Here is a 20,180-nt window from a genome sequence, read left to right on the forward strand (position 1 = left end):
CCTACATTTGGTCACACACACTAAACCGTCTTACAAAATGCACATTACATACATTACATTACATATTTCTGAGCATCCATTTAAAACCACTGTGATTTTCTGAAACAGAAAAACAAAAAACTTTGAGGTTTCGTCAGTTAAATACTAAAGTCTTTTTAAAAAGCACTGGAGATCAGTCCCAGCTGCACAATGTCCCAAATAATACATAAATAAATAAATAAACAAATCAAATAAAAATCAAAAGCCTTTAGATGAGTAAGCAGTAGCCAGCTAGAGTGCAAGCAACAACTTTGAGCAACAATATTGCTTTGTGTTTTTCCATTTACTAGCCTAGTTAATGAAAAGCAAAGGGGTGCAGGGTCCAGGGGGCAGACAGCAGGTGTTGCCAGATACTTGTGTGTGGATGTGTGCTCACTTCTGTCAGAGAGACTACTTCTACTTATTTTTAGTCTCACTTATTAGAGAGGTGGATACTCTATGAGCCCTCTGGTTTCATGAGCAAGTTATACTGTAAGATATGTTTGGCATATCTTAACACGTTACGCACACATTAAGACACACACCATCAAAATTTGCATATGCACTTGTATGATCTTTGGCTATAACTACACGGGCCTGGAAACCATCTCCAAGTTTTCATGGGAAGTGAAAGAGAAGGCGAGACAGAGAAAAAGACTTTGAAAGCAGGATCAAGAGGAGGAGAGTGAGACACTGAGAAAGAGAGAGAAGTACAGATATGGTTACACTTTCATCATACTCTGCTTCCTCTTTTGATTATTCTTTAAAGGGTGGTTTGAAATGGGAACGCTTTTGCAGTGACACATAAGCTTTGGCCTTTTTAAGAGCTGGCACGCAGAGAAAAAAAAAATCACCGACACTGCCTGGGCTGTTGCAGATCTAAGCAGGGTTAAGCTGTAAAGCAGGCTGACATACGGAAAGTGCCGGCTTTAATACCATGACTCGGGCCTGCACTTTGACGACGGTGCCTGAGGCTAATGCTATCCTGCTGGACATCTTGAATATATATATATATATATATATATATATATATATATATATACATATATATAAACAGATATGTGCCAAAGTCCTCAACCATCAAATATCGTCAGAACAACGGTACAGGCTGATGGGTGTGTTGGTATAAGGAACACGAGGAAACAGAAAAAATAAGAGCAATGGCTTCAGTTACCTATACTGTAATGTAAACAAAAAAGCATTACAGCAAAGTTTATTATAATAACTAGAATCCAGAGAATGAGTTTGTTTTAATCACCGTGTGATAGAAAAAATGAAATCACTGAGTTCACATCATGTGACAGTTTGATTAAGCACCTGGATGATCTCAGGGCTAATTTAATGTAAAACGAAGCTCAATTATAATTCAAAGGGATTTTGTATATCATATTTCTGAGTAAGTACACAATAGTACAATATCATAGTAATTATCGATATAAACATTTTACTTATTATTTACTTTTTTAAAACTGCCATCTAGACACAGACTGTAAATAACTATTACAGAACCACGCTGTGCCTGATGAGTGACCGAATCTGTCACCATATATCACCTTCTAGGAATTAAAGTTTTACACATAATCAGAGAAAAATATTATGAACATAAATCATTATAGGTTCAGTGAAATTAAAAACCAATGGAAATCTGTTTGTGTTTTTGAGAGGAAACATCTGTATCAACCTCTTTAGTATAGAATTGTGGGAATTTTATGTAATAAAAATGATTAAGCAGGTGATTTTTGTTCATTTAAAAAGGGTAGTTGTGACTATTACAGGGTAGAAAACACAGGCACCTATCTGTTACAGTGAATGTGAACAAATAACACAGCACCTTATAATGGTGTTTGCTCATGATTTTAAAGTGCTTATGATGGAACACAACGATGATGTCAGGTGTACGACAGTCATAGTCTTGCCACATTACACAGAAATATACTAACAATAAACAGATAATATCTCACAGATGACGACAGAGGGCAGTCAGACAATTGACTTTCTAGATGTTTATACATAAAGGCACACAATGTTTCAAGGAGCAGAGTATGTAATGGAAAAGAAAATGGCACAACAATCCTAAATCTGGGCGATACAAAACGAATCTTTGGTTGGCTCTTTTCTCCTTTCATTCCCTTTTGATGACAGTTATTAAAAGCCACAAACACAGAGAAACAAACATGTTGTATTTACCAATGGCAACAGTACACAACAGTACAAGTCCATAGGGGGACAGTGATTAAAGCAAAATAGCTTTTTTTCATGAGTGGAGGAGGTTTGGATCTAAAGACCATTTGATGCTCTGGTGACCAGTGAGGACTTGTTGAGGAATCCCAGTTGCCCGAAAGTGGATGACAGCACAAAAGAGCAAATATTACTATGCCAAAAGAAAACAGTTGTACTGGTTGGTAGATGTCTTGTGAGTTCAAGTACAATCTTTTAATAATCCACACTTATTCTGGGTCACAGCGCTGTCAGGTGTTCAATCTGCATCCAAGACAAATTGGGCAAACATCTCCAGTAAGATCAAAATATAACAAGAACTGCTAAAGCTGCTCTAAATCTGTTCTTTTTAATAATATAAAATACTTGGTACTGTTTTAGCATATCAAACTTTGATGCCAAACAATTTTTGCTGAAATGGCCTTAAAATGTCAGCGAACATATTGGAAAAGAATCGTAAATGCCCGTCCTTGTCACCATCCTGTTACGACAGTGTCACGTTATTAGGAACGTGAACTCAGAACTGAACGGCAATCCTCCACCCAGTTCTCTGTGCTACTGTTAATAGCAGGTCACCCTGGTCACCTCGCAGACCTTTCCAAAGCCCCCCATCTGTGGTCTAATGCTTGAGCTGTGACTCATACACACACACACAGGGAGACAGACATACAGTATCCAAACAAAGACGACAGGGGCAACAAAGGGCAAAAAAAGGGAGCACTGGAACTGCTGAGCAGTGCTGACAGATCCAAGAGAGAAATAGTCTGAGGTCAGAATGTCCCATATGCATCATTGCTTTTATGACTGCCAAAACCACTGACAGCATCTCTTCCCTCTGACCAACTCTACAGCCCTCTATCCCTCCATCACCCCAACCTCCCATGCCTCTGTCCTTTTGTCCCTCTCACTGCTGAGCATGCATTGATTCAAGGTGGAAAATCTGTGTTGAGATGTGAGAGGAGAATCGTGGTGTTCATGGTTATGGTTGACACGGCAACAGACACACAAAAAATGTTGCCCGTAATCACAGGTCAAAGTGGAAAGTGAGAGCATGTATGTGTTTTATGTCTCAACCTCAGGTGTAAAAGTGCAGTTGAGGTTGTGCAGGGTCGTGTTTGGTATTCCACACAATTGTGTTTAACAGCTCTGTAACAGGCCAATAAACACAGCACTGGAAGCAGTTAGTGTGTGCGACAATGTCCCCCTCCCACGAGCTGAGGGCCAGGCCAAGTTCATGTATGTTTGTGTGTGTGAGAGAGAGACTTGCACAATGTCCTGTGACAGGAGGAAACTGACAGGAATACCAGGCTGACCTAAAACTCATTATGTTCCGTCACATGCTTGGGTGGCAGCGGGCCACATTTTCACTACTCACCAGCCAGTCACAAGGCTCGGCAAACTAAATTATATTTTTATCCTAAATAGGATAGTGGAAATTTATTTTCTGTTAGTGTAGACCCGTGGAAAGGCGGTGTTTCCAAATGCAGCTAAAGGAAAATTCTGAAATGAATTTAAAAATAGAAATGGGCACAAATAATATGTGAAAGCCAGAGGCATAATTGCAGTGTGGAATATCTGTTACACAACTTTACCCTACTGGGTTTAAGGGTAATGTGGAATAAAACTGCAGCAAAAACAAGACAGATAGCCCCTGGAAATGACTCGGGCACAACAAATAATAAAGTGTATGACCTATGCTTCAACAGCCATGTAGTTTATACATTTATTTCTCATTATTACATGGATAAATAGGGCTGACAGTGTTTGAAAGGGATTAAAATTCATATTCATATTCAAGTTGGGCCAAAGTTCAGAATGGCAGATGGTTTCATACAATATCTGTATTATTACAGAAGATTCAGTGGGGAAAAGCGAAATCAAAGATGCATAATTATCCGTTCCTTTTGTCCAATGACATCATGTCCTGTCAAAGTGAAACAAAATCTTTCAACATAACAAATGGAGTTAACGCTCAGCAACCTGGGACCATACTTTAGTTACCTACTGCCTCCAATAACAGATTCAGTCAGGAGAATAACACTGACGGACAATTTGAGTATCTGTGTGTGCGTGTTCAGGGGCCACGGATCACGTGGATCACTTGCAACACATTCATAAACTTTTTTTATTAATGTGAAAAAAACACTTTTCAATTTCGACCAGGAAATCTCAGTTAAACAAGAAACGAGACTGAAGCCAATCAACTCCTTATGAGGCTGCACGTGCAGGGATTTTACTGTGAAAACATGCTCAAATGACACACTTAAACATTTGCAGAAGCATACACTGTGTGCTTGCATGTTCTCTTGCAAAACTGAACACGTACACAATCATAGATCACATCCCCCCTGCTAGCTGCAGACAGCAGTTACTTAAAGAAAAGATTCATAATGAAAAGCGGTTTAAGAGAAAAAAAATGCCAAAAATAAAAAATAATTCACAACAGCAGTCAGCTCAAGGTGTTTGCTTTTTGTAAGGTTCAGACCTTGCAATATTAAAGTGAAACCCCCAACAATCAAACCTACAAGGGAAAAACTTGGTGGGGTGCAATGAACACGAAAAGACTGCTGGCACAAGCAGGAAAATAATAGAGAAAATGAGAGCATAGAGAGACCACAAACAGGACATGACCCAAACTGGGAGCTGGTTCGAGAGGAGAGGGCCCTGTTAGCTACAGCGAATGCCTCCCATTCTACTTCTGGAATCTCCAAGCAAGCCTGCTTATGAGAGGGAAGTGCTCTACTGGGATAAGATTATACTCTGAAGTTGTCAGGATGGACCCGGTCATCAGTTGAGCTCTGGTCTCAATAGGGAGCCAATGAAAAGATGATATTTCTGTTCAGTTCACCAGAATGGCTGCTGCTCCTTGCAAGCTTGCCCTGATGGTAAATTCTCCACAAAAAATAGTGCATAAGATTGCCTCTTTTTACATACGTACACCAGCGCAGACACTGCTTTGTGAATCTGACACAGAGAAAAAGACTGCATTTGTTACTTGTGCTCACACAGATGAATTTGTCTCATGTCTCAGCACATCTCTGATATGCAACAAAATTCGCTCTCTGCCATTCAGTAATGAGACTGAGTGGGTTGACAGGGAACAAAGCTAGCTGAAAATAATGTGGGGACGTGTCATCTTGAATGATCTTCATGAAACTAGCAGTTAAAGGTTGTTCAAGTCTCAGTATGGATGCCAACAAACAAGATTCAGTAAAAAAGCCCCAGAGAGTTTGAATCTTTGAGTGACAGCCTGGTTATTTATTAGGTGACCAGCGCTTATCCATAGATTTAGGTACTGAGCCCTTCCTCTCAGCCCTCTAAATGAGCAAGGATCTGCTTACACTTTGATCTACAATACACAACCATAATTAAATGTAGGTTCTGGGCTGGGAGGCCACATGCAGTCAAGAGTAAATACTACTAGAAAAAAGACAAAAAGCTAAAAACATTAAAAAAGGGGAAGTATATCCATTTTGAGGTTATTTTGATTAAATTTTAAGATGCCCAAATACATTTTTCCCTTTGTTTCTTTTCTCTGGCACCAGATCACAGAGTTCTAAAAATGGGGTCTTCGTCGTGGGTTGTGTGTTTGTGTGTGTCAAGCTCTGCTCAGTTTTATTCCCGATCACTTCTCCGCACCATCAGATAGGGTTCAGAATACAGCCACATGTGCCGACCCTGTTTCAAATCTTTGGGTCTTAATACCCCTGAAAAGCATCCCTGACTTCATGCTCTTCTGAGCAGCAGTGGGAGTGCATGATCTGTCTTGTGTCGTACTTCTCCCTTGAGTCTTTGTGAGGATGGTTTATCTGGTTCCAGCAGAGCAGGTTCTAATAGAGAGGAAGCTGAGGGCCAAACACACTCAAGCTTTAAAAGGCTGAGGCCATGTGGAAATGGCCTATATAACCACAGGAGGCTCTTAGGATCTGCCGGGCCTCGCCAGTAAATGACAGAACAGTGAGTTAGATTGAGGACAGCCCGTCTACTCTTAAGACCAACTTAGAAGTGCAGCAGACAGTACATTACTCACCAATAATCATTCATAGACACAGCTTTATGTTTCAATCATGAACTGACAGATTATAGGAACGAGAGATCGGCCTTGTCCAAAAGAGGGATTCAAAATTTTAGCACTCACTGACACTGACACTGACAAAACAAAGCAAAAATACATTGCTACTGTTTACCCTCAGTATTTAAAAATGGAGATAAGATGTTAGAAAACTGAACTGCTCCATTGTATGAATGGGTTAGCTGTCTGAATCACATCTGAATCTGAATCTTTACACATATGCAGCACAGCAGTCATGCAACAGAGTACTTGCAAGAACTACAAGCAATTACTGTCACCCTCACCTAACTCGACCCAGGCAATGAAATACGTGTGATATCAGTCCTGCGGCGCTGTACAAATCCGCTCTTAGGCTTATTGTTTTCATATCACTGTAGGGAAGAGAAACTTGGATGCCCTAACTCTGTACAGACCTTAGCAGAGCACAGACTTTGGAGGTCAAGATCACCCCTCTGTAGAGAGACCCACAACATGTGAAGGCCGCACGTGCACACACTTGCACATTTAAACACGTACGTACCGACAGATTTTTCCCTCTACTTTTCTACACACAATAATAAAGCCACGACACACAGGAAATCACCCAGAGATAGAGGAGAGGAAATTAGAAACACCCTCTCAGCATCCCCAATGAAAACATTTGCAACTCTGGAGCAGAAAAATCTCAGTGGAAGGATCGGCAGCAAACGGAAAACACATCCCTTTGTTTTAAAAACCTGATACCTCTCCAAATGTAATCTTCCTGTGCCTGCACCAGACGGGACACTGTGTTTCCTAAGTGGCCGGTCAGATGAACAGAAGGTCCTCAGAGCACAGAGCCCACTACCCCACCCACCCACTCTTAACCTTCTGCTCCCCTTCCTTCTTCACATCTTCCTGCATTTTCTGTTTGCTATAAACCAAAACAAACAAACAAATCAAAACCCCAAAACAATAGTCAAAAAGTGGGTGTTATAATACAAACTGTATCGTTAACATTTTAACATGATTAATGTGTGTACCTGAAGATTCCACTACGCAGATGTATCTTGCGGTACATGGATAGAGATAGAAGTTTTGGTTGGAAACCTCAGAGAGCAGATTTATTTCCTGATCTTCTTGAGAAAAACATTTAAGCATGATTCCTTTTGACACCAGATAGGCTGTGTCTCACCCACATGCCACCACAAGCAATAAGATCGTGGGCTGGCACCGCACAACGGGCTAGGCAGCCAGCCATCTATGTGGCCCTGCATTCCTCTCTTCCAACACTGCTTACAGAAGCTGACAAGCTCTGGAGGTCTCCCTGGCCGAGGTGGAAATCTGCAAAAATAAACGCTTTAGGTGACATGAAGGCTTTGTTTGTTTCTGCTAGCTCAGCTGTTTGTGTTAGCGCGGTGGGTTAATTGCGACTTTGATCGCTGCGTTTATTGATCCAACAGTGGCCTTAGGAGCGCGGCTGGCCTGGCTCGCCTCACCTACTCCCACCCATAATCTCAAACAATCACCCCTCCACCACCTCAGCATGGTGAGCCAGTACAGATGGGGCTGAACATGGTTCTCCATTGGCAGAATGCTAGCAGTTTGCATGGAGCTACAAACAGTCCATCTACCTGCAGAAAGCATCTGTTGCCAGATGGAGGCAGTGTCCAAAGTATGTGGTAGAACCGGCCCGCATGTACTGCATGGACCCAGTAGGTTAAAAACCATTTTCTGCAGTGAAATACCGACACAAAAGGACAACTGTGGCACCTCCAAAAAAGCACAAGTGGGACCCTGTCAAATTAAGTCTGAATACATCGCTGATGTTTGGCTGAGCACCAAGGATGGGCTAGATTGTTCTAGGTGAGAGAGACTGCCTAAAGGTTAGAGTATAAGTGATGCAAGATTCATGGAATAACTGACAGCTTAGAGCAAAGTCCTCAGATATAAACACGGGTTGACTAAAGTTTGGCCAAAAGCAAGCTTGGCTTGGTTTATCTATAGTGGTGATGGTGTGGCCAGACAATTTTGCCTTTGGCTAACTGAAGAGAGTCAAGGTGGCTGTGATAATGTTATGCAGTATGTAATACAGGCCAAGTTGGATCAAATGGTGATGGACTGCAGATGAAAAGAGGATTCAAGGGCTAACTCTGGCAGATTTTCACCACTACTGATTTATACAGTGTGACCCAGTGAAGCAGGCCAAACCGGGCTGTTCTAAACCCCAACTGATCTGATTCGACCTGTGTTTGGCACGGCTTCCTTCATTGTCCCAAGACAAAGGGTGGATGTGTGCTCCATCAATTTAACCCGATTCCCGTCCAAACTAGCTTTCCAAGACACATTCAGAAGATCAGGGCATAAACTGCACATCATTTTTCTATGACAATTTTAAAACATCCCAATTCTGTCAGCAATTGCAGCTCCTGTGGCAAATCTGTACTCGCTGTAGTGTATCAGGAGGGTTTTTTCAATCAAAATCAGTTCCAAGTCTCTAAACTGCTGAGATTCAAGAGACTAAAAACACAGGAGAATCTCAGTAAGCGCTTTTCCAGTACAGTCCGGTGAGAGGGTCAAATATGTGAGTGCGTCTATAATGGCTCTGAGGTCATTAGTGTATTGACACAGCGGCAGATGATGGAATGGGATTCTGGCCACACATGCACATTAACACACACTCGTCAAGATGTGAACGTGTGCATACATACACCCACGCACAGTGTTCTCACTGGGTAAACAGCCAATGACATCTACTTTTGCATTGTGGGCTCTTGATTTAGATCAGGCGATACTTTCTTTTTGTATTTCTTACATATTCACTAACTACCTCACCCTGTGCCGCTTTCCGTCCTTCTCTCGTTCTTTATTCTTTTGCTGTCATCCTCAAATCGCTGAACAGTCTTGCGGAGACTTAATGTTAGAAGAGACCCCTTCTGTCCTTAGCATTAACCTCCCTCTCTGTTTGCACTCAGCCAATCAGCACTTAAACAATCAGGAACTGCAAGCAATTATAGCAGGCTATTCATTTTCATATGCTGTTCATATGCTGAAACACACCAATTCATTTTCTATTACATCGCGGACTCTCATATGTAAAATATGTGTACCTCATTCATAATGTGTGCACGTATTATTTAAATGCTAATAAATGTGAAATATATTATTTGACATATTATCATATTGTTTGACACCAAATACTCTAAGGAGTGTGTGGGTAGGTTTCGTGTGTGAGGTGATAACAGGTTAGTTAAATTGTTTCTTTTTTGCTTTGTTTTTTTAAGCACATCCGTTTTAAACAATCTCATTGCAAAACTATAACATTTATTTTTTGCACTCAGATTTATCATGCTAAATGTTAGTATATGGATTTAGACTTACTGTATAATAGAAGCCTGAATTATTTTTTAGTATGCCATATCTACCAAATTGCTTATGATTAAGATGAGCCAGCATCTCTCAGGATTTGTAAGATGACTGTCAAGTTTAAAAGCTAACAATTTATCTCCCCAATACTGAAAGAAACATGGTGTTTAAAGTGGCCCAAAATTAAAGCTGTAATTACAAATCACTTGGAAATTGTGGGTTCTGACAGACAGGGAGGATGAGGTGTTGAATGGAAGGATGATAGGATGAAGGGAGGGGGCAGAGGATGAAGTAATGTGCCTGCACAAAGCACTCAATCCGGGGGTCAGATCCTGTTCATGGAAACCATCTGGCCAGCTTAATCTGAGCCACACCAAATCCAGTGCACATGATTCTCCTTTCTGTATATCTCTCACTTTCCTCCTGCCTTCAACCTCAGCTTCTTCCCATTTTTATCCAGTATTCTTCCCAGCTTCCTACACCTCCCTCTCCTTTCCACCGCTTTACCTTTTTTACCCCACTGCTTTTTTCCCTCTTTTTCTTTCTCAAAAAGTATCCTACTCATTAATGCATGGCAGCTGCAGGGAGCAGTGTTACTTCATTTTTCCATGGCAACGGTCTCTCTGTTTCAGCAGATCCCATTTCAGTTTTGGTAACAACGTGCTCTGTTGCCAGTGCTGAACACATTCATGTGTTAAATAGAAGGAATCATTTTAAAATTCCTGAAATAGAATCACCATCCTGATCACTTGCAATTATTATCAGAGCCAAAAAAGAACATGGGTGTCCTCAGGAGAATAGGGTGGAGAAGGGGAGATGGCTGGATGAAAAGTGCTACGGCTGAGCAGTGGGGGAGAAGAGTAGAAAACAAGAGGGAGAGTAAACAGAGCTCGGGAGATGTGGTAAATAGCAATGACCAGAAGCACAAGAAGAAAGAAAAGCTGTGGGTGAAAGCTCCAAGGATGAGTGCAGGAGCCACTCGTAGACATTTCACATTGCTCCAGCCTACGTAACATTTACAACAGCGCCCAATGTCAAATGACTATTTAAAAAAATAATAGAAAAACATATTACATTACCAAAAAACAAAGCATGCACAATTAGGATTATGTGCGCTGGACAGAACACTCTGAGTCCATCATGCATGTTGCAGTGGACACTGGCTCTGTTGCTCTAAGCGAGTGAAAGACTGAGACCTCTGTTCATCCAAGAAGTAATTAGCATAGGTAATGTGTAAACTCCATTTGTCTACGAGCCAGCAAGCTTTTCTGTTTTCAATATCAGCTGCCTGACTTTGTCACGGACAGTCTCTTTACTTTTTTGATGGTGCTTTAATTATTTATGAATAATGACTTGGATATTTTCATTGTATGTGTCATCTATTATTCCTAAACAGGTAAGACTCTTACAAACTGAGATAGCTAGGACTGCACATAATTTAAATCGAAGAGATATCACAGGTTAGAGTGTGGCAATATGAGGGCTCGGATTCAGATAAGCTGTGTTTAGGAATGTATGTTAACATAGTTTGTTGGTCCTATTAAAAAAGGCAAATATGGTGAAAAGAGTGACTTTAGAGCATAATGATTGATTAATAATGATTAATTACTGTACTGATGGCATCTCCAGACATTTTCACTTTATGCATCAATATTTTTGAATCTCATTCCTATTAAAATGAAAACACTTCCAGTCAGTCGCTGTGCATTTGTAAGATGAAAAATAATGCCACAGCAACAAAGCATCATCACCACATTTCAGACAAGTGCTATGGATAAAAAAAAAAAAAAGAGTGGTTTACACTATCACTAGCTATCACATCTTTATGTTCTGTTTAAACAGTCTTAAGTGGTCTCAGAAGCTAAGGAATAATAAATACTTTGGTAACTTTGTATCCCCCAGTCTCATTAACCCAACCTTTTTTCTGTCCTTCCTGCTCCTCTCTCTTCTGTAAAAGTCAGAAAGAAAGCCCTGCATGTTAAATTGGGCACATGTGCAGCAGAAGTGTGAGCCATTAGGTATTCTGTTTACACCACACTAAAATAAATGGAGTGGTTCAAGTTTGGGGATATCCAAGACCTGGGGTACCAGCTGTTGGGGTTTTCGGTTTGGTTCGCTTCCACTCCCATGTCAACAGGACAGAGTGTTTCCTAATTACTGCTGCAGTATGTGGTGTGGTCCCAGTCACACAGCCGAAGGGGACAGAGGAAAGTGGAGGCAATGACGGGCTCAGCAAACTATTAGTGGGTTGAGTTAACTCTTGTGAAAGTACTGTAAACAGCTCAATGTACTGACATGGGACACCGGTTCTGGAGAATTATTTCAATTCACATGCTCTCTTTCTGTCTGAATGACATCAGATTGTGTGGTCCAAGCAATAGGAATTAAAATAATTTGAGAAGGGTTGTTTCATTTATGCCTCAATAGTTATTGTTTACATGCTCATAGAAACTCACCTTAAAGCCCTACTCAATTTAAGGAATGATTCAGCTGTGACTAAACCCTGAAACTAAATAGCCACATTGCCCACAATGAATAAGCCCACTGACAGAAAACCCTGCTGCACCTGTGATGACTTACATGCACTCACAACAGTATAACTATTACTACATGCAAAAATTGAATCTTGTTCATTTATGATGCCCGTTGTGACATATGCTTGCTGACAGTTAAATGTAACCATAACTTTGAGAGCTAGTAAGAGGAAACACTAATCTTTTAACAGTAATGTACAGTGGGGCAAAAAAGTATTTAGTCAGCCACCGATTGTGCAAGTTCCCCCACCTAAAATGATGACAGAGGTCAGTAATTTGCACCAGAGGTACACTTCAACTGTGAGAGACAGAATGTGAAAAAAAAATCCATGAATTCACATGGTAGGATTTGTAAAGAATTTATTCGTAAATTAGGGTGGAAAATAAGTATTTGGTCACCTCAAACAAGGAAAATCTCTGGCTCTCACAGACCTGTAACGTCTTCCGTAAGAAGCTTTTCTGTCCCCCACTCGTTACCTGTATGAATGGCACCTGTTTGAACTCATCATCTGTATAAAAGACACCTGTCCACAGCCTCAGACTCCAAACTCCGCCATGGCCAAGACCAAAGAGCTTTCGAAGGACACCAGGAAAAGTATTGTAGACCTGCACCAGACTGGGAAGAGTGAATCTACAATAGGCAAGCAGCTTGGTGTGAAAAAATCAACTGTGGGAGCAATCATCAGAAAATGGAAGACATACAAGACCACTGATAATCTCCCTCGATCTGGGGCTCCACGCAAGATCTCATCCTGTGGGGTCAAAATGATCATGAGAACGGTGAGCAAAGATCCCAGAACCACACGGGGGGACCTGGTGAATGACCTGCAGAGAGCTGGGACCAAAGTAACAAAGGTCACCATCAGTAACACACTACAACGGCAGGGAATCAAATCCCGCAGTGCCAGACGTGTTCTGCTGCTGAAGCCAGTGCATGTCCAGGCCCGTCTGAAGTTTGCCAGAGAGCACATGGATGATACAGCAGAGGATTGGGAGAATGTCATGTGGTCAGATGAAACCAAAGTAGAACTTTTTGGTATAAACTCAACTCGTCGTGTTTGGAGGAAGAAGAATACTGAGTTGCATCCCAAGAACACCATACCTACTGTGAAGCATGGGGGTGGAAACATCATGCTATGGGGCTGTTTTTCTGCCAAGGGGACAGGATGACTGATCCGTGTTAAGGACAGAATGAATGGGGCCATGTATCGTGAGATTTTGAGCCAAAACCTCCTTCCATCAGTGAGAACTTTGAAGATGAAACGAGGCTGGGTCTTCCAACATGACAATGATCCAAAACACACCGCCCGGGCAACAAAGGAGTGGCTCCGTAAGAAGCATTTGAAAGTCCTGGAGTGGCCTAGCCAGTCTCCAGACCTCAACCCCATAGAAAATCTGTGGCGGGAGTTGAAAGTCCGTGTTGCTCGGCGACAGCCCCAAAACATCACTGCTCTCGAGAAGATCTGCATGGAGGAATGGGCCAAAATACCAGCTACTGTGTGTGCAAACCTGGTAAAGACCTATAGTAAACGATTGACCTCTGTTATTGCCAACAAAGGTTATGTTACAAAGTATTGAGTTGTATTTTTGTTATTGACCAAATACTTATTTTCCACCCTGATTTACGAATAAATTCTTTACAAATCCTACCATGTGGATTCATGGATTTTTTTTTCACATTCTGTCTCTCACAGTTGAAGTGTACCTCTGGTGCAAATTACTGACCTCTGTCATCATTTTAGGTGGGGGAACTTGCACAATCGGTGGCTGACTAAATACTTTTTTGCCCCACTGTAGCTGCAATACTTGAAATTAGTTATTGTTGTTTTCTGTGGTTGGATTAATACCCTAATAATTGATGAACAAACAAAAAGAAAACACAAGATTAAAACTTTGGACACATGTGGCCAGCATTTTCGGAGTAATACTCGCACACTGTAGTTAATCTGCCAAAACTGAGCCTAACACATTACTGAACTGAAAGATATCCATATGTACCATGCAGTAATGTACCCCGCATGATTACTATGCGCAGGGAAGCCCATATGTGCACACACCATGATGTCCAGCTCTTGCATCAAGAGGAGGCCTGCTAGAGAGTTGTCAGCACTTCCTGATGTGCTTCAGATGGGGTTGGTTGTGATGTGGTCTCTACTAACTAGTCCAGTCAAGATGCAGCGAACAGACAATCGATGAGAGCATTTAACTTCCCAGTTAGACACTTAGACAGACAGGAACATCCAAGACAGCCAGCAGGCCAAACGGAAACTCGGCTTGCCACAATGGGACATGAGACACTGTATATGCATCTGTATGTAAAAGAGGGTAATCAGTTAACAACTAACAGAAGTCCCTGGATGCCATATGGCTTCACAACAGAGAGCACAAAGCTGGGCTGGGATGAGCTAAATTTTAATATATTATACCATAGAAATAGGAGAGAAATAGGTGGTCAGGGAAAAGCATTGCTGGTCCCAGAAGGCGTACAAACTTTTATCCGGGTATGCGTTCGTACGCTTGATCCTTTGGAATGTGAAGACCAAACGTAACACTGAGTGACTAAAAAACTGTAAATAATCTTAATGGACAAGATCAATGAACTTTCATCCAAGCTCAGTGGAGTAGTAGAAATGTCTTATATACCTGTTCCAGTACATAAAGACAGTTTGGTACCTGCAGAGTGAGCCGTTTAACAGCATCCCAGGCGTGGGCGATGAGCTCCTTCATTTGTTCCTCTGAGGTCGTCCATGACTCCGCAGCTGTGGTGTCAGGCATCACCCTCATTGGGATGGACAGTGGACGTGATTCTGGGAAAGAAAAAAGTGATAGGCATGACATTGTAATGAAGCTTTTAAACAATCAGCGCCATCATTTCTCATAGTGTGTACTTGTACTGCTGATAGACTTGCTGAAACATTTAGCTGACTCCTGAAGGAACCGCTACCACAGAAGTGAAGCGGCACCTTGTAAAGTCTTAAATAAAAACTGGGTTTTATTTATTAACATGAGAAAAATTTGCCCTGCATTTATCCTTTATTTCACTCTCTTCATAATTCACTGTTATTTTCATTTACTGTAAAGTATCATGTTATATGATGTTTAACTGACACTTCATTGAGATGATGTAATGTTGGCACTCAGGTTTCTTGTCTCCTACAGCAGGAGAGGGAACTATGAAACCGAGAGAATACGCACACACGCACACACACACGGGGACACACACACACCCACACACACACGAGAACACACGCACACAAACTTCTAGACATGACATGTTCTGGTGTGCCTGCTGTGGTCCAGACGAGGGCTGATTGTCTGTGCTGACACTCATGGCAACAGTCAAGCACAAAAATCACACAGTAATAAGCATATTCAATTATCCATTCTACTAACTATATGAACTAAAGCACACCTTCACTGGAAGAGAACCAGTTATCGATAAGAAGACGACAGGAAGCTTGAGACAGAGTGTGAGAAATATACATAGATACGGTGAACGAGACAAAGGCACGAGGGCATTCTAGCAGGTTAACCCGAGGTCTGTGGATGTTAAAGCCATCAGGGCGTCAGAGGTTAGGGAAGGGGGGGTGGGGGGTCTCTCTAAAGACACATTAAGACATATTCCATGATTTAAAGGTCTGCCTTGCTCAGCAGCCCTATCCCACAGTTTTCAAGAAACAGCAGTGATGTCACAGCTGTACAGTGTGCCCTCAGACATCATGTTCCCAGATATCTCCAAATGCGTTGGCATGGCAATAACAGCATGTTGGTGGGGAAAATGACAAAAAAGGTGGTTAACTAACCATTGACCCACATACCTTGATCCACTTTTGTTGGTCAAGGTATGTGTGCATATCACTGGGAGACTTGGGCCACAGGTATATGGATGCTGAGCTGTGTGTGTGTGTGTGTGTATGTGTGTGTGTGTGTGTGTGTGTGTGTGCTCGAGCACATGTGCACAAGTGGAAGAGAACAAAACTGATAATGGGTCTGGACTCTTGAACAGTATTTTCTCACACTCAGGCTGCCTCTGGCACTTGGGGACTATGAAATGGTCCCCAGTCAGTGTTGCACTTGACATTATTTTTACATTTGGCAATTTCCAGTCTACCTTCCTCACTCTTATTCGTCAGTTTTTTTTCTATCCTTGTAATGCTTCCAGTGTTGTCCTACTAGATGCCCACAAAGTGAAAGATGGCAAAAATTGACTTTGACAGGTCAGATTGTGTTTCATGGGCTGACTTTTCATTGAGTAATATGAATAGAGTGCTGCATAAACTGCTGTGATATCATTGAGTTGTCAATAGAGTTTTATTGTGAAGGGCTGTGCATACGTTGGAGTTTTCCTGTTACATGGCATTAGAAAAGTATCTCATACTTTGCAGGGGATCAATGTAGACAAGTCAGGGGTGTGTAGCTACCACTGTAAGTCATGCAGCTGTCTAGACTAAGGAGACATTACCCTAAGAACTGGGCTTTCTCTGTCTATGTACATGTATGTGTGCAAGTTTCTTCCAATTTTGGTTAGTGCCCTGGTTATCTCACGGTATACATCCTATACTATCTAAACAACATTTTACCACATTAGAAAATACAATAAAAGCATATACCACAAACACAAGCACATATAAACACACACAATCTTGACAAACATAAAAACCGTACACTGAAATAGAACCCATAAAGAGTTCACACCCTCACGAATCATCACTCATGAAATGTTAAAGTAAATACAGGCCACCCTTCTGAGCTCCAAAAACAGAAACTCATACACAGTTGTACCATCTCCTTCCAATTTACAAAAATAAGAGAAAGTTACTTGAGGGTGGAGCGGACTTTGCATGACAAGTAGGGCTGCCACAAACGATTATTTTGATAGTCGACTAGTCACCGATTATTTTTGTGATTAGTCGACTAATCAGATCATCATCCATTAGACGTAAAACTACAGCTTATTGCACCAGCAGCATCTGCTCTTATATAACTATCATTAGCTTACAGCTTTAAGTGTTTAAGGTCTGTGCTAACTAAAAATAAAGACAAGATGATAGTTTATTAAATTTTAATGAAATTTGCAGATTGTTTCGGTGAAGTTTAATAAACTCCTTGCTATCTAGAATATAACAGGACACTGGAGTATATTCTGGAGCATCTCACACTTCTGATAATCAGCTGTCTGCTTGACGTTTATTCAGCTGTGTAAAAACTATAACTTTAATCTCAGACAAACTGATTTACTCAGGAACAAATAAAATACTAAAAAAAAAGCCAAACAATAACATTTTAAGTTATCTAAGTGACTCATATATATTTAACCTGAGTAGCGAAAGACAGCGGTGGGTTTGAAAACGATTTGCGGGGAGTCCGGTGTTCTCACAGCGCTAGTGAGCCTAGCCCCCGGCTCGCTAACGAGCTAGCGGGTAACAGACGTCTCCGAAAACGTCGGAGCGCTTTTGAAAATATGTGGTGTCCTGATAAACTGAGCAGATATTTGAAGTTTACACAGCTACATTCTCGCCTGAAAATATGTTAAACGTTTATTTTGTGACCCAGAAAGAATAATAAGAGTAACATTAAAACTAACTAGCTGCCGCCATTGTTGGAAACTGCGCTGGGCCGCGCTATGAATTCTGGGACACAGCTGCTTCTTCTTCTTCTTCTTCGGGGTTTAACGGTAGCTGACATCCTTGTACATGCAATGCTGCCATCTTCTGTTTCAGTCCGTTATTACACTCTTAAATCCTGCTACTTATTCCTGCGTCTTTTGTGATCGTACAAAGTTTCAAACGACGCGTCGACTATTAAATCAGTCGTCGACGATTTTGATAGTCGACGTAATCGTGACTAGTCGACAAATCGTGGCAGCCCTAATGACAAGAAACTGAGGACTAGCTAACTGTAAGCATGTCTGCAGAGGAGCTTATGAGACAATGAAACACAGCATGCAAGATAAACCTGCATAATTAATTCCATAATGCACGCACGCACACACACGCACGCACACACACACACGCACACACACACACACACACACACACACTGTATGTCACTACAGATTCCAAAAATCTGTGAATAAAGGCAGCCATGAGCATCATCTGGACTCTTCTGACCTAAATCGATAATACTCAAAAATATTATTCTGAGTCATTGTTCTCAACGAGCCCATCATTTCTTAAAATTATTCCTTTTTTGGCAAAGAGACTGTCCTAATCCTTGCTAACTTTGCCGTGAGAAAGCCCGATGAATGAGTGGATTTCTGATCATCTACTTTTGAAAGCCTTTTTTTTTGTCGTTTTTACTTTGGGGGTAGGCCAGACAGTGAATGTTCTTCCCCAGAGTGAGTCTGTTAGCCCAATCAGAAAGTGTGCTGAAGTGCAGCATAGGCAGTAACAATGGATGAAGCCTTGTGCTTGGTTTTAAATACCATTCCAGGTCTCTGTTTGTTAATCCTAGGGTCATTATTTGGAATGAAACTGCCATATCTTGTTATAGTGACTTGGCGCCTGCCATTCCTGCAGGGAGGGGATTGAGAGGGAGCGAGAGAAAGAGAGAGAGAGAGAGAGCGGCAAGCCTAAATTCAAATGAAGGAGAAACATGACAGGAGAGCCCAAACCTCTTAAACCTGCCCAGGCCTAACAAGTCCTAGGAGTCCCTTTAAAGTGGGGTTATTCCCCCTGCCTCGTGCCATCTCAGCCATGTCCTCATTTTCACCCTCTCTTAGGCCATTAGGCTAATATGTTATTGGCCATACTCTGGCCATACACCCTCTCTCTTACCTTCTCTCCTTTGTTTCATTCTCTCTCCAACCACTCCCTCTTGTCTCTCTCTCTCAACTGGTTTGTGGAGCTGCCAGTCCAGTCCCTTATAAACATTCTAGTGTTCTGATGGTGGTTATTCATCCTCTTTAACAGCTCCGTTAAATCTCACAGCAAATGGAAGGCGACTGTCTTTGCAGCCCACGGCTGCAGTGTCAAATGCTCGGAGAAAAAAAGAAAAGACCAGAACCCCGTTACAGTACTTTGACTTCAGGGCGAGAAACAAATCAGCGTTGCCACACATCACGATGCAGGTCGCAACACTGCCACGGCACAGTAACGTAGCTGTAAAATGTGTGAGGGTGTGTGGTGTGGTGAGTGTAAATCGCACATCATTCAAACGTGCGATTCGCAGTCGCAACTGAACGCGTGTTTAAATGCACACAAAGGCACTGGCACACCCACAGTCACACAGAAACACTAACATCATATCAGTGCCAGTGAACTTTCCACTACACATTTAACAGACTTCACAACAACAAAGGCGCAAAGCATCCATATCTTTCCCGGGTGGTTGAGTAACTCAACCATAAAAACAGCCTCATTGCGGGATCCCGGCATTTCCTCATGCCGCCTGCTATCTTTCTGGTATGTTCCCTATTACAAATGGTTTACAGTGAGTTGAAGTGTTGTATATTCTGCTACAGCTGCGTGCAGAGGCAGCAATAGGGCTCTTTAATAAACCTGCCCGCCTATTTGTTTTGGATGCAAGTCAGTGTTTATTTAAATATTTACGTGACTCCATTTGTTACAGCATTATTGAAAAAGCGCTGCTGTGGCCAGGCTCACTTGAAGGGGTAAGGAATGTGTAAGTGGTGGCAAGAAGACACAAAAAAATCACCCTTTTATTTCTACACATACTCCTCTAACGCTACAAACTGCATGGTTGCGCTTTCTTCCAGATGTGCTTTAAGAAGACCTCTAACAGGAGGAAAGCTCAGTCAGACTCTGATGCCTCTGGCAACATGTAAAGCAAGAAGAGAATAACAAATTTCGCTACATAAGTGATAATGACACAGTAATGCAAACCAATTTTCACTTTATTCGGTAAAAAGAGCTGAAGACTTGTGCCAGACCGACCATGATAAAAGCACATAAAGAATTGCAACAGCACATGTTCTCTCGGTGACATCAGGAACCCTTGAAACATCTCATGTAAAAAGCAAAACAACCCATCTCAGCTCAGTGCCCAACCTCCTC

The 20,180-nt window shown here is 41.7% G+C and overlaps 1 protein-coding gene across 1 annotated transcript in view; it reads right to left on the minus strand.

Annotated features, from left to right (window-relative positions):
* vps13b (vacuolar protein sorting 13 homolog B) overlaps window positions 1-20,180 on the minus strand; it is a 297,789-nt gene that overhangs the window by 146,056 nt on the left and 131,553 nt on the right. The window contains exon 22 of the mRNA XM_085472981.1: window positions 14,839-14,972. Within this exon, the coding sequence (XP_085329107.1) occupies window positions 14,839-14,972 (134 nt within the window). The remainder of the gene's footprint in view (window positions 1-14,838; window positions 14,973-20,180) is intronic.

This window comes from Copadichromis virginalis, linkage group LG11 (assembly GCF_057382275.1).
Source record: "Copadichromis virginalis isolate Kocher_CV1m ecotype Utaka linkage group LG11, C_Virginalis_male_GT1.1, whole genome shotgun sequence".
In the NCBI taxonomy this organism is placed as follows: domain Eukaryota; kingdom Metazoa; phylum Chordata; class Actinopteri; order Cichliformes; family Cichlidae; genus Copadichromis; species Copadichromis virginalis.